This window comes from Limulus polyphemus, unplaced genomic scaffold (assembly GCF_000517525.1).
Source record: "Limulus polyphemus unplaced genomic scaffold, Limulus_polyphemus-2.1.2 Scaffold225, whole genome shotgun sequence".
Classification (NCBI taxonomy): Eukaryota; Metazoa; Arthropoda; class Merostomata; order Xiphosura; family Limulidae; genus Limulus; species Limulus polyphemus.
Window position 1 is genome coordinate 567,110 of NW_013665835.1, and position 19,652 is coordinate 586,761.

The 19,652-nt window shown below is 34.3% G+C and overlaps 1 protein-coding gene across 2 annotated transcripts in view; it reads left to right on the forward strand.

The window, feature by feature from the left end:
* LOC106478568 overlaps window positions 1–16,482 on the forward strand; it is a 73,621-nt gene extending 57,139 nt beyond the window's left edge. For both annotated transcript variants that reach the window (XM_013939123.2, XM_022382175.1), the window contains exons 8-11: window positions 486–633; window positions 1,666–1,789; window positions 11,375–12,528; window positions 13,311–16,482. In XM_013939123.2, the coding sequence (XP_013794577.1) occupies window positions 486–633; window positions 1,666–1,789; window positions 11,375–12,528; window positions 13,311–14,002 (2,118 nt within the window). In that variant the 3' untranslated portion in view covers window positions 14,003–16,482. The remainder of the gene's footprint in view (window positions 1–485; window positions 634–1,665; window positions 1,790–11,374; window positions 12,529–13,310) is intronic.
* The last annotated feature ends 3,170 nt before the right edge of the window (window positions 16,483–19,652 follow it).

Sequence of the window (19,652 nt, forward strand, 5' to 3'; positions counted from 1 at the left end):
ATGCATGCTTTTGTACCTTATAGGATAATATTTGAGCTGTGAAGTAGTCTGCTCATTGCATTGCATTGTAATGCTTGTTGAATTCTGTTGTTGTTATATTTTGTCCTCAGTTGACATTGATAACTTTTGTGGCTATTGTCTTTTCTCAACAGCATGTATCTGTGTGTCCTTACTTGTATAATACAATTCCAAAATGAACTCAACCAAGTTATTCAACATTCTTAATCATTGTAACAGAAATGCATGCTTTTGTACCTTATAGGATAATATTTGAGCTGTAGCTTAATTAACACTCTTCAGTATTATAGCTTCCTATGAGATTCCTCAGATTACAAGCACAAGACTTGATGTGTGTATGTGTTTTTGTTAGGGGGGGTATAAAAGTTTTTGAACAACTCTAAGAACAATTAATAACTTTTGTGAATACTGTCGAAGTAAACCTTCATATTTGCCATATTTTATATTTGAATGTTTAATTTTCCCAGAATCATAACATCACATATGAGTTGAATGTCAGTGCCAACTGTCCGAAGCCAGACTTTATCCAAGACACACATTTCATGAGGATTTCTGTCAATGATAACTACAGTGAGAAGCTCTTGCCATTCTTTCCTAAAGCTTTCCAGTTCTTAGGTAAGTACTAGAAACAGCTTATAAGAATGGGCAATAGACATCTAACAATATTGAACTCTCACAATTAAATGGTCACTTTGATTGTTATAGGAACAGTATGTTTTGAAAAGAATATTCTTAGTAGCAAGCTCACATGAACATTATTATACACAATGGAAAGATATCTGTTGTGCAGATTACAGAAAAAGGGGCTTTCTGTTTTCAGTATTTGTAAAATTGATAGTTCTCTAACCATTCATTAAGTTTCTAGAGGTAGGATAATTGCTTCATAACCTTATTTCTAATAGCCTAAACACTGAAGAGGAAAAAAGAAAATATAAATAATTTTATACCTTTAAAATAATATTTATCAATACTGATAATGAAGTACTTTTAGTGTGGTAGAAGTTTAAGATTTAGTGAACTTTCTCACTGAAAAACAAAAGCAGACGCATCTATTATAATAATACTCGGTTTTTTATCTGTTCTAAAAATGCACGTATACCTTATTATTTAAATGTGCATGTACTTCATTTCAGTGAATGTAAATATACTTTAGTAGATATTTTGTACAACAACATATTAAAAGCTTATCAATGTTTCTAAAAGGTCTATCATAAGGTCATAGAATAACAAGTTTATTTATTGATAGTATTAAGTACAATAAAGTTTAGCTCTAACTAAACTAAAGCAAAAAAACCTACATAAGTTACAGTGTTAATTTATCTCTTTATTGAATATAGGCCATACTTATTAAAAGCTTAACTAAGGTTAGGATCAAAACAAGTGGACTTGCTATTAGAATTCTTTTGTATTATTCTAGAAATCTTGTATTTTAAAGTGTAATAAACATACTGACTTGGTTGTAAATGTTTTGCAGATCTTTGCTAGCCTCAAATTATTTGTTAGCAAATCATTATACTTTGTTTGTATGGGAGATTAAAAAAGTTTCAGGTGCAATGTCTTACTTATCAATAGGACAGTTGTTGATTAGAATTATATCTTTTATTTGTAACTTTTTTCACTATAATCAACTGGATTTTTTTTTAATAGACAAAGTGCGAGAGGGTAGTGGTTGTGTGCTAGTGCATTGTTTGGCTGGTATTTCCCGTTCACCTACAATTGCTATTGCCTATGTCATGCACTATCTGCGACTATCTTCAGATGAGGCTTATAGGTAAGGTTTATTTTTATTATTACTTTATATTTTAACACTAAATTCATGGCTTAACCCAGCCAAGATTGTTCATAAATCTGAAATATGCAACATCTGAAAAATTTTTGAATTTTCTAAAACATGCTAAAACAGTAGCTATGGATCATGGCTTCCATTCTGTGAAGACAAAATACTGGTTATTCAGCATTCGTTATTTTCCATTTTCTTAGTAAAAGTCAAGTTGTTTTTTCTTTTTATGTGTGTATGTGCTCTTTCTAGTTTTAAAGCTTAGAAAGCAAATGTAAACATCGAAAATATTCCTACACATCCTGTTACTTGCAGCTGCAAATAGAGTTTAAAGTGCAATAAATGCAGTCAGTTGGATGTGACCATGATGGGATATCCATGGAAAGAAAGTTATCAAGGAAAAGAGCTTCCAAAAAGGAATACAAAGAAAATTAGACATAAAGAAAAAGAAAAAGCATTTCCTGTTTCTTTTTCTTCAAAAGCAAAAGTTGTTGTTGTCTTGAATCTTGAAGATGGTAATTCAGATGTTAATAAAGCTCTTACCTTGATCCATTTGATAAAGCATTTTGTAAAGGTCATATTGATGAAGTTTATGCTGAAGGTGGCAAATGAATACAGGTCAATTTAGACAAATGGTTTGAAAATTGTTTCTAAATCAGTGTCAATTTTTGTGTTAATTTTAGACATTATATCCAAGTCTAAATAATAAGTACAATAAGAAGTGAAAAAGTAGTACTATGAGACTGATGATAAAATTTATTGCCACATTTTAGGGATTTTGGCCTTTTTTTTTATACATGTATAAATTCCAACTTCTCTTTGTTCTGTTGGAAGAGCTGTCATGCTTTTACTTGTGTCTCCTTCTCCTACTGTGTGGATGGTTCCTTCTCTTTTGGGGATGTAGGCATCTCTCAAGCCTCTCTTTCCCTTAGGACAATTTAATATGAATCCCTTCTGTGGTCACTGCACGACCAATGAATCATGCATTCTAATCCTTTGGATCATCCTATCTCATGACTCAGGAGCAATATCGTAGATTGCGATTGGTGGTTAGATCAGAACCACACTATTATTGGAGTACCCATTCCACCACCTCATTTTGAGATCCATCTGTTCATGATCACATCTCTTCAGGGATAAGGACCTTATCTTCTAAGTCAGGAGTTCCAGAGTATTTGGACGAAAGACAAGTCCATCCTCCATAGCAACATTCTCGAATTCCTTGCAGTACACCAAGCAATGGTTCAAGGTCTTTCTCTTGAAGAGAAAAATATTCATGATACTTTCTATCAATTCCATGGTGGTATCTCAGATTTTTTGTTAAGGAGGCACACATTCTCAAGACCTTTGTTTTCGTACCTTGGATCCTCTCTACTGGGCTCATTCCCTTTGTACCAGTCTTTTACCTTGTCATGCTCCAGGAGTGATGAACTTACTTGCAGATCTCTTGTCTCGACCCAACCAGATGCTTCTGATAGAATGTAATCTACATCATTAGGTTTTTTGGTGGATTTGCTCTCAGTTCAGATCTCCAATGATCGATGCCTTTGCGACTTGTTGGACTTCTCAACTGCAGTTGTTTGGTCTCTGATACCTCAAGCATTGGCAGTAGATGCATTCAAGACTGGCATGTTTACATCTGTATGCCTTTCCTCTGATTTTACTATTGCCCTGGGATTCTGACTATGTTCATTCCACTCCCTGTTGAGTTCTCTTGGTTGCACTATACTGACCAGCTCAAACGTGGTTTCCACTTCTTCAGTATCTGCAGGAATGGCCACCTCTACCTCTTCCACTTTGGCAGTCTCTGTTGAGACAACCTCAATCAGACATTCTCCACCCAGATGTTTGTTTCATCTACGGTGGCTTCATATAAGACATCCTTATCCACTATTTTTTGGTATTCCGAATATTGGAAGGTTTTTTTGAATCCCCAGTACTGTCACATCTACTCAAATCCTTTTGTATTTTTCAGCCCAAATGACCTTTTCAATTACCGAATTGGAATTTTACGGAGGTGAGTATTTTCCTCAATTATATACTCTTTTTGTTTCCAGGGTCCTTTTATTTTTCACTGCTTCCCACTCTGTGGCGAGTGTTCCCAGGCAGGTATGCTTTCTCTTTTCAATTCTGCACTAGCAACCACATTCACTATAATTACTACAGTTTGCAACAGGCTCTGCCTAAGTGGAGTATTCCATAAGACCATCTAGGCATCTACCGGATGTTATTACCTTATTATTATGGACTGTCATGAGTAAAGCTAAAGGGGATCCTGCCTGTCCCTGCTGATCTTCAGGTGGAATAAATCAGGATTGGTTTGCTTTTAAAAATGTAGGGAACTTAGTTCACTTATTGCACTGTTCCTCAGGACTCCCCAATGCATATTACCCCCCCCCCCCAGAATCTTCTAGTGGAGCTTGGGAGTCCTTACCACCCCTAGTTTCCATTTGCTGGGGTGGTGGACAGAGGTTTTCCTCCAGAGTGTTGAAGTGTGTTCCTCCACTCTTGTAGAAAAGGGTAAAGTTGAGGGCCCTCCTACTTGTGCCCCTGGATGTTTTTCCCAGATGTCAGTAGGAGTGGCCCCAGCCTCCACAGGAGCCTACTCGTAATTCCAATTCAGATTTGATGCAAAGCTATCCAGTTGGAGGGTTCATGGCCCTTCTCTTTGATCAATGTTGGTTTCATATATTGTTCACAGAAGGAGGTCCAGTATCTCCTCATAATTCCTGAATGTGAAGTGGTCCCATCCTAGGTCCTTCATTGAGCACAGGTTCCACGTCCTCTCCATAATTCCAGGGGCAAGTGGAATACTCCTTGCCTTCTTGGTTGGGGAGTGAGGATGAATGTTCATAACTCCAGACCAGATGAGCTCTGTTCCTTTGGTTGAGTACAGCATACATGATCCTGTCATTCCGAGCCTTGGGTGTTGCTATTTGTACTTCTTTAGGTGGAGGAGAAAGTGTCCACTTTGTTTCTTATGATTACTCATATTCTATTCCACTTTTACTATAGGAGTTCCAAGTGAAGAGCATACCTGTTCTGGATGTAGTGTAGTTCCCCCACTTTTGTACTATTTTATTGTGGTACACTCCTGTTCTATACAGATACTTTCTTTATAGTTCATGCCTGCACTGGCCCCTCCACCTTCTCAGTGTGGGATTCTAGCTATAGTGTCAGCAAAGATAAGTATGTTTTGGAAGTTAACATTTTCCTAAACTGAAGATGTATTTCCAATAATGCTTGCATCTGCTGACACTCTCCCGCCCTACCTCCCCACTAAAAGCCGGTTTATGTCTAGAAAAAGTGATTACATTATCTGAATGAGGTGCTTATATACAGTACCTAGATAGAGGGTGCATTGAAGTTAGTGGTGAATTTTGCAAATTAGAATTTGCCAAGGTCAATCGAATGGGGTATAAAAGACTGGAGCAAGTGTTTTCAACACTTAGATGGGCAAAGAGTGGAAACCCTGGAAATTGAGAAATAACTAGTATCAATGGAGGTGAGTGTTATTGGAGTTTAGGAAAATGTTACCTTTATTGATCTTAGAACTGCAGTGAGGAATACTATGAACAGTACTGGAGTGAAGATACAGTACTGTTTTAGCCCATGACTTACCCGAAAGATTTCACTTCTCTCACCATTAACAGAGACTCATACTTTCATGTTATCAAGGAAACTTGTCATCTTCATCAGCTTGTCAGGGCATCCTCATAAACCCAACAGCTTTCACAAGGTTTCTCACTTTACTTTGTAAAGTCAACAAAGACAGCATAGAAACTTTGATGTTGTTTGAGAACTTTTTCTTGCAGTTGGTGCAGCATGAATATCATATCAATAATTGACTTCCTGGAAGAATGTTATTTGCAATGATTTGTGGGCATTTCAGAATAATTCCTACAAAAGTTTTTCCAGTTATAGACAAGAGAGAAATAACCTGATGATTTCCATATTCTGCTTGGTCAACCTTCTTTTTTTAGTTGGAGATAATGATAGAATATTTAAATTCCTGTGCAACTTTTTTAATACTACTATATTTAAGGATTTCTAGTGGAATGCAGTCCATTCCTGGAGTTGTCCCCTTTTTCAAGTTCCTTTAATGTGCATGACATTTCTGCCATAGTTATCTTTCAAAGCTCCTCTTGTACTGAAATTTTTTCAAAGCTTTGTAGGACATTGACACTTGTAGTGAATGGGTGATTTAATAAGTCTTGAAAGTGCTCTTTCCAATGATTGATAATGTTGTCTTTATATCAAGAATTTGTTGTTAGTTTGCAGATAATGTGAATGAGGAAATAAGTTGAGCAATATGCACCTCATGTAACTTGAGTTGATAGTATGTGTAGGCTTTTTTTTTATATAGTGATAGTGATAGCATCTTTAGATTCTTGTGGAACTTTTTTCATCTCCCATCAGTTACTAAATAATTTTACCAATTGTCTATTGTGAGCAATGTCACTGTGTTTAAGAATTTCTAAATGACTTTAATACATGATTAAAAAGTAGTTGTGATATTTGTTTAAGTAGTAAATGGTTGCCTATAATATTATTCTGGTACTAATGTAGTGAAGTAGGTGATACTTTTTTTTTTATCTTGGATGTTGCCAAGAAAAGTACTATTTGTTGGACATTCTAAAAAATGTGTTGGTAATAGCCAGGCTTTTTTCACTTCAAAGTTGAAGTAACCTTTCACATTTCAATCATATGCAGAACATACTTCCAAGTCTTGCAGTTTGCCTCTAGCATTGAAGTCTCCCATCAGAAGGAACTTGTCTGAACACACAATAATTTCAAGTGTGTATCGCAAATCAGAATAGAATGTACCTTTTGCCTCCTAGGTGTTCTTGATGGTAGGTGCATAAGCAGAATGAGAGTAACATGTCTGCCTTTGTCAACTGGAAGTCTTAAGGTCATTAATCTGTCTGAGATGGCAGTAGAGTGACTTAAAATTGCCAACTGTCTTATTTTGAAGAGCAAAACCCACTCCAATCTCCCTTCTATCATCACTGGTTTTCCCAGACCAGAAGAAGGTGTAGTTCCTTTCTTTCAGATTTGCAAGCCGCATTGCCTGGAGTGCTGCAATTTCAATATTATACTTTGCTAGTTCCCAATCAGTAATTGCCATTCTTCTTTCAGGTCTGTTGTGTAAACAGATGTCTGTCATGGTTCAAATGTTGCAAGAGTTAATATGCCAGTGATGTTTTTGACTACAAGTATGAAAGCCCACCAACTGTGGGAAACTGGCCAGGGTGCAGAGGAGTGAGCTTTACTTACTCCACCTTTTCTAGGGGCCTTCTCAAAGAAAGAGGTAGGCAGAGTTGTCCTTCAGTAAGGATGCCTGGACATCTACATAGCTGCCCTGTTTTACTGTTACTCTAGTCAGCACAGCATGACCATCACACCCAAACTGCCTATGTGCAGAGCTTAGACTAATGGCTTCCAGCTCCTTGAGCCTTCCATAATTACCTCCACCATGCCTGCACTAGTGTTTAAGGTGTGTCAGTGATCATGCCAACCATTTACATAACCCTCTGAGCTCCCAGGAATCTAATTCAGTGGTGCACAGCTGTACAGTGAATAGGAAGCCTGAGAGTTACATAGGGAGAGATCAAGTTGACTAGTATCTCCAGGCTCCTGCCATTGTTTCCAATGGAATCTTCTGCCAGTGACTGCATCATCCACTGCTGCTGCCCAGCAGCTTAAGTGAATTGTAGGGGACACCACCTCCTGGATAGTTGTTGGCTCTCAGGGTTAGAGAGTTTGTATGCCCATGTTTCATAGGATCTTGTTTTTAATACAGTAGGAAGTCCAGACACCCTACTCACCACGAGAGTTTTGTGGCTAGGTCAGTTAAGTCATTGACCACACAGACTTAAAAATAATATGTAACAAAACTAAGTACTTTATATTTTTACTTCAAACCAAGCACCAAATTTAACAATTCTTCAAACCTGGAAATTTTACTAAGTTTGCAAAGTAAAATCTTAGTTGTAACCCTTTAAGTCAAAATCAAGAAAGTTGTGGTAAAAAAATTTCCGAAATTGGAAGATAATAAATTAAAATAAAATGAAAACTAGATCCATTTTCGTTACATATATTTGATCCATGTTCCCTTAATATATATCCTATAAGAGCTTATGTCACGTATTAAACAAATAGATATCCCATATAAAGCTTTTGATTTTACTCAACTTATCCTCCAAAAGATCAATTTAAGAGTAATACTTTCTGCAGTGTGGAGTTTTAACCTGTACTTACAATTACAGTTTATGTGTCTTGGACTGTTATGTTGTAGTGTCCATTGGATTAGCCTCTGTTGGTCACAGCTTGTGTTAATAGGAGTCATAGCTGTCATATGCATATTTCTTTTCTAAATGGCTTGAATACATGTTTAAGTGAAAAATAATTGCTTATAATATTTGTAGTTCATTGCCTAGTTTCTTGATTTTTTAGTTTTTCTCTTGTTCCAACTGTTGAAAGGTAGGCATACCCATGAAATATCTGAAAAAGTCACAGCTTTTCTGTAGGTTCTTTCTTAATATTTTATTTTATTGTGCGGCATTTAACTCACTGGTGCAATCACTGTCAATTACACAAAGTGTAGGTTAAAACATAACATGTTAAACTTCATTTTGTATATGGAATAGTGATCTACTAATTAACAATTGTTCTACAAGATATGTAAGGGTAATGTTGTAGTTTTTCCTTTGTGTGTATGTGTAATGAGTTTGGTTAGGTTGTAAATAATCTGAGGAAATGGTAATTAAAAAATATAGAGAGAGGTGCATGGGTGTTTGTTCATAGTAGATTTATCTAGAAAGGCTTCTATATTTTTATTAATGTCTGATTAATATTTAAATATGGTAATGATTTTGATTTTAAATTTTTCCAGATTTGTATAAGAACATTTTCTACTAAAGGAATAATGCTAGTAATTAGGTTCAATGTATTTGGATATGGGTTTTGGGATGTGTGCCTGTTAATATTTTCATGTTCATCTTTTCTGAATTCACTTATGATTTGTATAACTATTTTGAAGGGGACTTGGTAATTATTAGTGAAACATTGGGTTAAACATGTGATTCCATTATCAGTGTTGCCAATTTTGCATATGGTGTATGCACATGTAATGTTTACAAACACAAAATGTATTATGAAGTTATTTTCGCTTTCAACAATGACTTGTATGTCCTTATGTATGTTTTATGCATGTTAGAAGAATAGTGTTTGTTAATTTTTGTTTTGAAACCTAAACCTACAGAAAGCATTGTATATATATTGAAACCAATATGAATTTGTTTGTGGCATGTTGTTCAATATCATGTACAAAAAAGGTGGTTAATATACTACATGATAGAGGATTACATATGCTGATTCCATGTAAGGGAAGGCCATATGAATCATTGTATGGAAGCAAATTACTGTAGCAGGTTGTAAGAATTTGATGAAGTGTTCTGGTTTAACAGTAATTTTCTTTTTTGAGTTTTATAAAACAACTTGTGTGTTAAGTTCTATTGCTGCTTTGTAGTGATTGTGAGATAATAAATTTATAACATCAAAACTATGCATAGTGATAATTACTGTTTAGGTTGTATAAATGGTAATGTAAGTTTGTTTTTTAATTTTCAAATGTATAGATATTTAGAAACATAAGGTCCAGTATCCAGTTAAAGTATTTGCTGAGATTATGGTTAAAAAAAAGTTGTAAGAGGACAAGGCTGTGGGGTTTTTATGGACTTTAGTAAGGTAGACCATAGATTTTTGGTGCTCTTGGTTAATTGTTTGGAGAAAAAAAGTTATTAGTTTATATATTACAGTTTTTCTCTCAATGATATTTTGAATAATTTGTTTTTAGACATGGGTTTTAGGTCAGTGTTAAATTGAGTACATTTAGATTTTTCATTCATTGTATTTGACATTAAGGAATCATGTTAGTTGGTTGATAAAAATACTATAGTTTTCATTGTTAATTTTTGTGGATAACAATGTTTTGTTGTTTCTAAGAAGTTTTAATCAGTTTCTTTCTGCGGACATCAGATTATAGAAGCTTACTGATGTAGAACTTCTAAAAAGTTTCTTAATAGACCAATTTTTGATTTGTTTGGGAAGTTGCTTATTAGGGTATTACTTTTTGGAATTTCAAAAATTTTTAAAGATTCATTTTCCTCACTGATTTCTTCTTTAGTTCTTTGAAAACTCAAAAATTAAATTATATCTGTGAAAAATTTCTGAAGTTTTGACCTTCGTGGCTTACTTTACAAATGTATCGAGTAAAGTTGTAATGAAATTTTTTATTGTTAATACAAGTCGTGAATTTGTGTGTTTTATAGCATTTCTTTCTTGAACCTATTATCATTTTGAGTTGCTTTAACTTTATTTGTGAGAAAGTCCTTCAGTACACTAAAAGGGCCACATATTTTTTATTCAGTAATTAATTGTAAGATAAATCCAAATAAGATATAATATCTCATAATAATTATTTCAATAAATAACTTAATATCATTCCTTTTATTCTACCTTAGTTTTTGACTTTAACTGAAGTTTCAAGATGGACATAGTGTTTCACTCCTTCTTTTATATTCTTTGTTTCTTTTGAGTAAAGATATGGATACATCTTTATTGCTGTAGAGTTTTGTTCTTATTAGTGAGGATTTTGAAATGCAGCTTATTAGTGAAGATCCTAGATGTATCAGAATATCATTCAGCACTTTCTTACGTGGGAGGGTAAGAGATTGTGGCCCATTAGTTTAAATGGCTAAAGAAGGTACCTCACTAGCAAGAACTAGTGTTAAGCCTTTAGCATAGCTGCTAAGGCCACTTGTTCTTCCCTTCACTGTATAAGTTTCTGGCAGATTTCATGAAATACGTCAGTGTGAAACATTGCACCAGAGTTAAAGCATGTTTTAATCATTTCTTATTATGTGCTAGAAAGTTTAATCACTTTTTTTGCATATTTAAGTATTTTTTGCTTAGAGACATATCAGCATACAAGTAAGGTACTTTGGTATGTTTTTTTTTTCACCATAAAGTACTTAAGTTTTTTCTTTTCTTCCCCCATAAAGTGTTTAGTACTGAAGTCCCTCCCCCAATGATTTAGCAGGTTTATTATTATTATAACTGTCAAAAGTAATATGAATTTTAGCAGTGCCTGAAGATTAACTTTGCTCTTCCTGGTCCGTTTGTAAACAAATTTTATGTCCTATTTGGTGTAATGGCATTCTTTTATACACTTCTCAAAGAACGAGTGCATAAGATTCAGTTCTACCATAGCTTTCTCATGTTAACTAATGATTATTTATTCTGCGCATTGATAATTGTTGATTGTGAACTGGCATTGAAATACTCTGCAATTCAAAACCAGATTTGCTTTCATTTAAAGCTTGGTTTAATTTTTAACTATTACTATGAAATAAACAATAATTAAATTGGTTTCAATTGCATTTCTAATATTTTCTTTAGTACAGACTGTGTTGTAACTTTTGCCCCACCATGTATACATTTAAGTTTAAAATATACATTTTCAGTGTACAGTTAAGACGTAAATGAGTATTTGACTAGTTTTGTTCTTATTGTTAGATATGTGAAGTCAAAAAGAGTGACCATTTCTCCAAATTTCAACTTTTTGGGTCAGTTACTTGAATTTGAGAAACAGTTACTCAAGGACAGCTTACTGGAATCTAAACTTGAGGTAATGTCTGCACCACCAGATGGGAACGATAAAAGATCTTTTTGTCGGAGGGAAAAGCAACATAGCCTTAGGCTCAGTCTGCCTAAACCTGGAAGTGAATCCCTTAGTGGGGAGAACTCATCTAATGAAGACCAGTCTCCAACTACTGCCCTTTCTAAGCTTAGTTTTGAGAACCATGAAAGAGACCCAGAAGAAACTGGCAAAAGAAAGCAATCTGGAAGAGCTGTAGAAGACAGCAGTAAAAGGAGAAAACCAGGCATTCATACTGACCACAGCTTTAGCTGTATGGAGAATCAGTTGATAGACACTCATGTCAAAAGTGAAGAAAGTAATACAGATGACTCAAAGCTCAGTGACTTACTCATGGATACAACTTACATCTCTGGTTATCAATTTTCAACTAATGTATACACATCAACACTAACTACCAAGACTGGCATAGATACAGAAGAAAAACTTGGTAAAAGATGTCAGCCTGTACCCACCATAGATTTTGGCTTTTCATCATCAGGTATTTTAAACTTACCTTGTCCTCGACGAAAATCATTTACCTCTTTTGCAACTATTCTTGAAGCAATCCCAAATAAATCCTCCTTAGTTTACTGTCAAAAGCCCTTTAAAAAAGAAGCAAATACACCATTGGAAGTGAAACATTATGATTTCAAAGATCACAGAATGTCTGACTATTCAAAACAAACTATTTCTGCTCCTTTTCTATCAGTCAGAGATGCCAAAAGTGATGAACATAATACCAAAGGGTTCAAATATTCAGAAGCAGCACCTCTTAGCAGTAAAAGTCAGAAATTAGCATTTTTGCCTTTATACCAATCCGGATATGAAAGAAAATTTACAAATGTTTTACGGACAGTGCAGGTAACAAAAGAAAGCTCATCTATTAACACAGATTACAAAAAATTCAGTAAGCTGATTGTGTCTCCAAAGGAAAATCCAAATATACAGTTAATAAGTGAAGATGCTCCAAGTCCTTCTGAAAGACACCTCATGGAAGAGTTCATGGATATTGAGGACTTGCCTAACAATGGTATTTCTCTTTCTTTCTACACTTATACTGTTTTTTGTTTTGTTTTTTCTGTTTAACATTATTTGGCACACAAATGTAACCTTTAAACTTTAGGCTTTAAAATTTATCTGAATCAGTTTGGCCTTTTATGTATAGGAAGGTTAACTATGAAAAATGTTGAAATTGTTTGTAACTTAATTACTTCACTTTTAATTATTTAAATATGATCAATCCCTTTATAAGGGTATCATTTGTTAAATCATGATTTTATACAATATCTTAAGTTACAACAAATAGGTGTTTTAAAACATGAACTGCATAAGCCACAACTACATAATATTCAAATTAGGTTATTTAAGAATGCTCTTTTTTTAATAATAAGTAAAACTAAAACATTATAAATTTACAAACAATGGTTTGCAAAAAAATTGTTGACTCAACACAAGATCTGATCAGTAGTGATGTTTGAATAGGTAATTGTTTAGTATATAGTTTTAACTTGTACTATAGTTGACATGCTATATCTTTCATCTCCACAACTGTGGTCTCCTTTGGAGTTGATGGTAAGTTTATGGGCTAACATTGCTAAAATCTGGGGAATTGATCCCTGCAATGGACTCAGCATAGATAGCCCATTATGTGAATTTGCACTAAAAAAATGCAACACCACCACAGCTGTGATTTGAAAAAGATTGATTTATATTGCTTGTAGTATTTTTTTATGTAAACAACAAAGTTTAGGATAACTCCAGTTTAAAAATAAATTGGATTTATGATAGGTTTTTATTTTAAATGCTTTGCAGATGAAGTTTTTTTACCCAAAAGAAGTAATGCAGTCAGGACCACCTTGGTATTTCCTGAAAGACATGATTCAGGTGTTCCAGCTTCGCCTTCCATAATAGAAGCACCTCTGCAGTTGTCTCATGATGGCATCCCGTATAGAAAACCTGAAAAGAGTCTTGATAAGTTTATCACTAGTAAGGGAGAAAGTTGTGAGGAAAACTTCACTGAAGAAAAGTACAGAAGACACCAAAGCTTACAGAAAACAGTGTTGGAAATGCTCTCAGAAAGTCATAAACTTCTTGCAAATGATAACTGGTTTCTTTTGAGAGAATCAAAAAAGAAAAACGAGAACACTGAGGGTTTGTATAGGGCCCAGTCATGTCCAGTTATTGCAGAATGGTTTAATCCTTCCCCTAGCCCAGACTACTTTAATAGTGCAAATAAAATGAAATGCACCAAGTTTGATGGTGGAGGGCCTCATATGCGTAAAATGAAACTGTCTCAGATTGAGCGAAAGGAGCGGCTTCAGAATCGTTTCAGCTGTGGAAGCCTTGAATGTGAACAGACAGATTGGAAATATAATAATTTTTCTTGTCCTGACATGTCAGATTTTGCCATTGGTCAGAGAAGTCAAAGGTCATCACCAGCTTCTCTTTTTTCTCCATCACATGAGGTTTTCAGTCGTCACATCAGTATGATCCAAGTTTCCTGACCGTAATAAAACTTGAAGGATTTTAGCTTTTCTTTTACATTTTCATCTAGTTCTACTACTCATGCATATCTGTAGCAGACATCTCTGATCACAAACAAATGTGTGCACTGTGTACAGAATTACCTTAGCAAATTACCCTACCCCTGAAAATAAGAAATTATTAGCCGGTATATTTATGACTGAAGAGTAAGTTTCTAGTTCCATTGGTAATTTCAGTTGTGAAGGTATATGGGTTTGCTAAGTTAGATCACTTTGTTGTCCTTAATAGAATGTTCCATACGTTGTGCTGTGATTACTTCTAACTTTGTTAGGCAAGGGGCAGGTTCCTCTTTTATCTTGTTTTCCCATTTGAATTTAAAGTTGGAGATCAGATGTTGATGTTTGTGATCTAATGAGAAATATGGTTCTTTGATTTCATCGGCTGTTATATATATAGAATGTACATTAATGTGACTAACGAGATAGATTTTAATTGATTACATTTTCTTTTGTTCATTAAAAGAAGGATAGGAAACTAATGTCCTTTTTGACTGTACCTGATTTGGCTAATTTTATTAAATATCAATGTTTCTGAAGAGCTACCTACAATTATTAAACGTTTTAGTAGCTTACTGCAGAAGTGGGATTTTTAAACATGAGAATTTTGTTGACACCTTTAACTTTATTGTTAATCACATAATTTTATGACATACTTAATCAATATTAACTAAACAACAAAAATTATTTTGTTGTAGTTATCTTGTAGTCTTTTTTCCCCCTCTGAATGTGAACTGTTAAAATTAATGTTTATTTCTTTAAAGTTTGAAAAAATGTTACTAGTATATTTTTTCTAATTTTATTTGAAACAAAAATAAATGTTAATAGAAACACTTCATGCTTAAACATTTAATACATACGGTATCAATTAACTTGTTTCGTAGTCATTTGTGGTATTAGTTTATAGTTGCGTGGACAAAACAAAGTTTGCTTTCCTCAAGATTTCTTTGATTTATTTTTATTTTATTCCTGTTAAAAGTTTGGCCTTTGTTACATTGTCTTGGTTGAACAATTTAACTAATTTTTATCTTATTATGTTTTACTTATATGTTAAGCGGGTTCTTGGGTTATAAAACTTTAAATAAAATTTGTGATCATTGTCATTAAGTGGAACTGATTGGTTAAGGAGTTGATCTCCATCAAGATATATTTGAGTACTAAGATACATATTACTTGGAGTAGCTGTTGTGTGTTAATTTATACTATTAGGAATAGAGCAGATCTTCTCCCTTGATGTTGATGGCATCTATAAGGTTTTCTCTGTATAATAGATTAAGAGGGTAAGGCAGAAATATTTATAATATAAAAGTATGATGGTTGTAACAGGATATTGTCAAGGAACTGGGTCATTTTATTCTACCCATAACTACTCCGCTGAAGTGTTTCTGGCAGTTGAACTGTTTGTTAAAAATAATGATATTACAATGCCTACAAATCCATTTTTCAAGCTACAAAATAAACGAAAGTTAACCATGCATGACAATAGTATATTCATCATACGAAAATAGTTATTTATAGAGAAAAAAAAGCTCCCACTACATTTGAAGATATTGCTTTAGATACTACTATAACGTTCTCTTCGAGCTGATTCTGTAGGTCATTAAACATAAAAATAGTAAGTGCCATTTAACTCATCTTAGGTTTAGTAAACATAATTTTAATTATGCAAGAATGTTACATTAATAGAGTGTGTAGTGAAATTTCAGAATATACAGTGTGTTACAAGATTTTGTTTTTGACTAGATTAAAACGGTGGTCATTTTACAGAGGGATTTATTAAGAGAGATATTGCAACAGATATAGTTGGATAGAAAGCAGAAAGTTTGTGCATATTTCTATGGACTCTCAGAAATTAAGAGTTATAATCCTGAAATTGTATGATGAAAAAGAAGGAAATTATTAAAGAACTGAAACTCATCATAAGAACATAAGAATAGGTAAGAGCATACCAAATGGTTAAAACAGAATAACGTAAGAAACAAACGAAACGTCAAGCGCATAAAGTTCTTTGTGTGATTTTTACATTTTGTTGTGTTTTAGATTAAAAGTATCAGTGATATCATTTATTGTAATTTCAAATTTATGCTATGTATAGACGTATATCTGTTAATGTTGGTAAATGGCATTGATTTCCGTGTTGTTATATGTATGTAGATTTTCGATACATTGTTATAAGTTTGACTTAAATCGGTTATGTGCGGATGCGTTTCGTTGATTGTTCTGAATTGGTTGGGTCTTTAATTAGTTCCTATTAGAGACTGGATTGTTAAGTCGTGAAAGTGTAAATTTATTGATGTTGTATGTATCAGTAGATGAAAGTATGTTTTGGATATTGTACGGAATTAAGATGACTGTATAAGTTAGTTTAAAATAAATACGTGTATTCCAGTGGAGTGTTTTAATAACCCGCAATATGTAATAAAAAGAGGCTAGTTACAAATACATATGAGTGTTTTAATGGAATGTTCCTTTTAGCATCACCACATTAATCAATGTAGGTTAGCCATAAATGAATGCATAAAAAAGTAGTATAATTTGTTTTAATCACACGAGTAGGAGCGATTTCCAGTCAGATAATTATGTTCTTTTAGATTTGTTGTTGTTCATTTATTGAGCATGACCATAGAACGTTTTTAGTAGAAGGTTTATTGTCGTCACGATAACTGTGGGTAAATGCTAGGAGTGCGGCGTGAAGCCGTGATATGATTGTATCGATACATCGTCCCATACGATACGGTTTACGTATCTTCACGAAATTTGGCAAGTAAACATTATAAGACTTTTGTAAAGAAAAAATTAAAAATTCCAATAAAGTATGTTTGCTAAAAATTAATGTTTTAATATATGGAGTCAAAGTATTCACTGTTCCGTGTAAAACGATTTTCATGTTAAGATGAAAAATACTTTTCTCCATCTAAAAATTAATAAATTTCTTTTGTGTAATCTCTAAAACCTCCGAAATAAATTTCCAACCTTTTTGACAAATCTTCACATTTTACCTGTTGTATTTACTACTATAATTTTATCTGAAGTCGGTCAGTTTGACCAGCCTCGTAACCACCATGAACAAAATAGGCCTCGCGTGGCCAGGTGGTTAGGGCGCTCGACTCCCAATCTGCGGGTCGCGGGTACAAATCCCCGTCTCACCAAACATGCTCGCCCTTTCAGCCGTGGGAGCGTTATAACGCGACGGTCAATCCCACTATCCGTTAGTAAAAGAGTAGCCCAAGGGTTGGCGGTGGGTTGTGATGACTAGCTGCCTTCCCTCTAGTCTTACACCGCTAAATTAGGGACAGCTAGCGCAGATAGCCCTTGTGTAGCTTTGCGCGACATTGAAAACAAACAAACACCATAAAAATAGAAAATAAATCTGAATTATCCCTTGTTTCTTTCTTTGTAGAATTACTTCATATGTTTCTAATTGGATTTTATTATCAAGACTGTCAAACTTAGTAACAAACCGTTGTGTCTAGATACGTAACGTATCGACTACTATCATATCAGCCCTAGTAAATGTACCTAATGGTCTCAGTACTTTTTTTGTTGTTGTTTTTGTAGTTCCTAAACAGTGTATTAAAACAAAGTTGTTTTTCTTTGTTTTTTTAACAGTGGTAATAATGTATGTGAATTAAAAAGAAATGCGTATTTTCTTGTTTATTTTAGCACCACTCAAATAAGAAAGTTAACCATAAGCAAATCCATAAAAAGTTTTAATTTTTAAATCACATGAGCTATTTGTCTAATCTGATAAGTATAGGAATGATTATTCTAAACCTTACGAAAATAAAAGTGAAAGAAAATAATTGCGTGTACACGACACTATTTTCTCTGTACGTACTTCATGACAGATAGCGCTGCTATATTTATGCCACTAAAGTTAATTAGAGATGATCATCATCCCTCCTTATGGTGTACCGAAACTTAATACTGCTAAACAGAGTTTGAATTGTCGTGACGTTATCGATAAGTTATTGCTGGTTGTAAAAACGGAGCTTGCTGGAATTTTTCAAAAACTGACGTCTGGCAAAATAAAATTTTCGGATTTTGATAATAAAAACTAATTAGCTATTATTCGTTCTGACATAACATTTTCATATTTTAATACCAAATTATGACTAACCGTATAAATACATCTTTGCAGGGGAAGCTTTACTTTGTAATGTTAATGTTAATATAAAATACCTTCAGCCTGGAATGGCCCGACGGTTAGGGCACTCGATTCGTAATCTGCAGGTCGAGGATCAGAATCCCGTTCCAGAACATGCTCACCCTTAAGCTGTGGGGGTGATATAATGTAACGGCCAATCCCACTATTCGTTAGTAAAGAATAACCTAAGAGTCAGCGGTGGGTGGTGTTGACAGGCTGCCTTCTCTGTAGGCTATTACTTTAGAATTAGGAACGGCTAACACAGATAGCCCTCGAGTAGCTTTGCGTGAAATTCAAAACAAATTAATAACAAAACGCCTATAGTCCATTTCTCACTGCATGTTTTAAGAACAAAAACAGTATTATAGATGAAATTTGCAAGTCGAATTACTGTGTCTACGTCAATGTTTACAGTAAGTGTATTACCTGTTGTTCGAGTCACATTATGCTGGTGTAATCGGAGGCCGGTAGGCTAGTCGATTTTTTTTGGAGTTCGATTCCAGGTTATGCGAGTGGAGTACACAGAGTACCAGAATTATCTCGAAAAGCTTCATTAAAAACATCAAATTATTTGTTTATTGATTAAGCCCTCAATAAGATTCATTAAATCTGACGCCACAGCAAACAGATTAGCAATTAAAACATTGCATGAAATACATTCAGACACAGTTTAGTTTATGCAATCTGGTTAACACTTATAAAATATCTTTCAACAAAGCTATTACTTCAATAAATCTTACTAAATCAGTAAGTGAGTTCTCTTGTAACGTCATACCATTTGCACACATTATACATCATTTACTGTTTACGCTGCCAGACTATACAGGGTAGCAATAATTATTTAGAGTTTGTATGCTGGATATTCTACAATACTGCCATTTTCCTGCTAACCTAGTTTTTAATTCGCTGGTGGCAACTGATTTGGGAACCAAAAACATGACTTTTTATTCACATTTTTGTGTGTGTTCATACGATGATCCAACTGGCGCTACGTGATTTCTTTGCAAGTACCTCCTGCATCTAATTGGTTTGATCTAATCGGCAGTCTATTTGCATGTATTTCCCCGCGTTATCTTACCGATCAGATTTCCGGCAGTCGTTTTGAATAGGACTCGCTTCTTTTAGTTAGTGTCGGTAATACAAACGTTCTGTAGCCTTTCTCGGCACAGCATGGCCAGGTGGTTAGGGCACTCGACTCGCAATTTGAGGGTCGCGATTTCGAATCCTCGTCCCACCAAACATGTTCGCACTTTCAACAGTGGGGGCGTTATGATGCAGTAGCGTAGCAAGGGTTCTCAGCACCCGGGAGCAAAGACATTTTTGGCGCCCCCACCTCTAAAATGTCTAGATTATTTGTTTTATGACTCATTACCCACTTAATGACAATAACACAAAGAATTAATTATCGCCTTACACAGGCCTAAAATAAAGTCGCAATATAACATCTCACGATATCACAACTTTAAA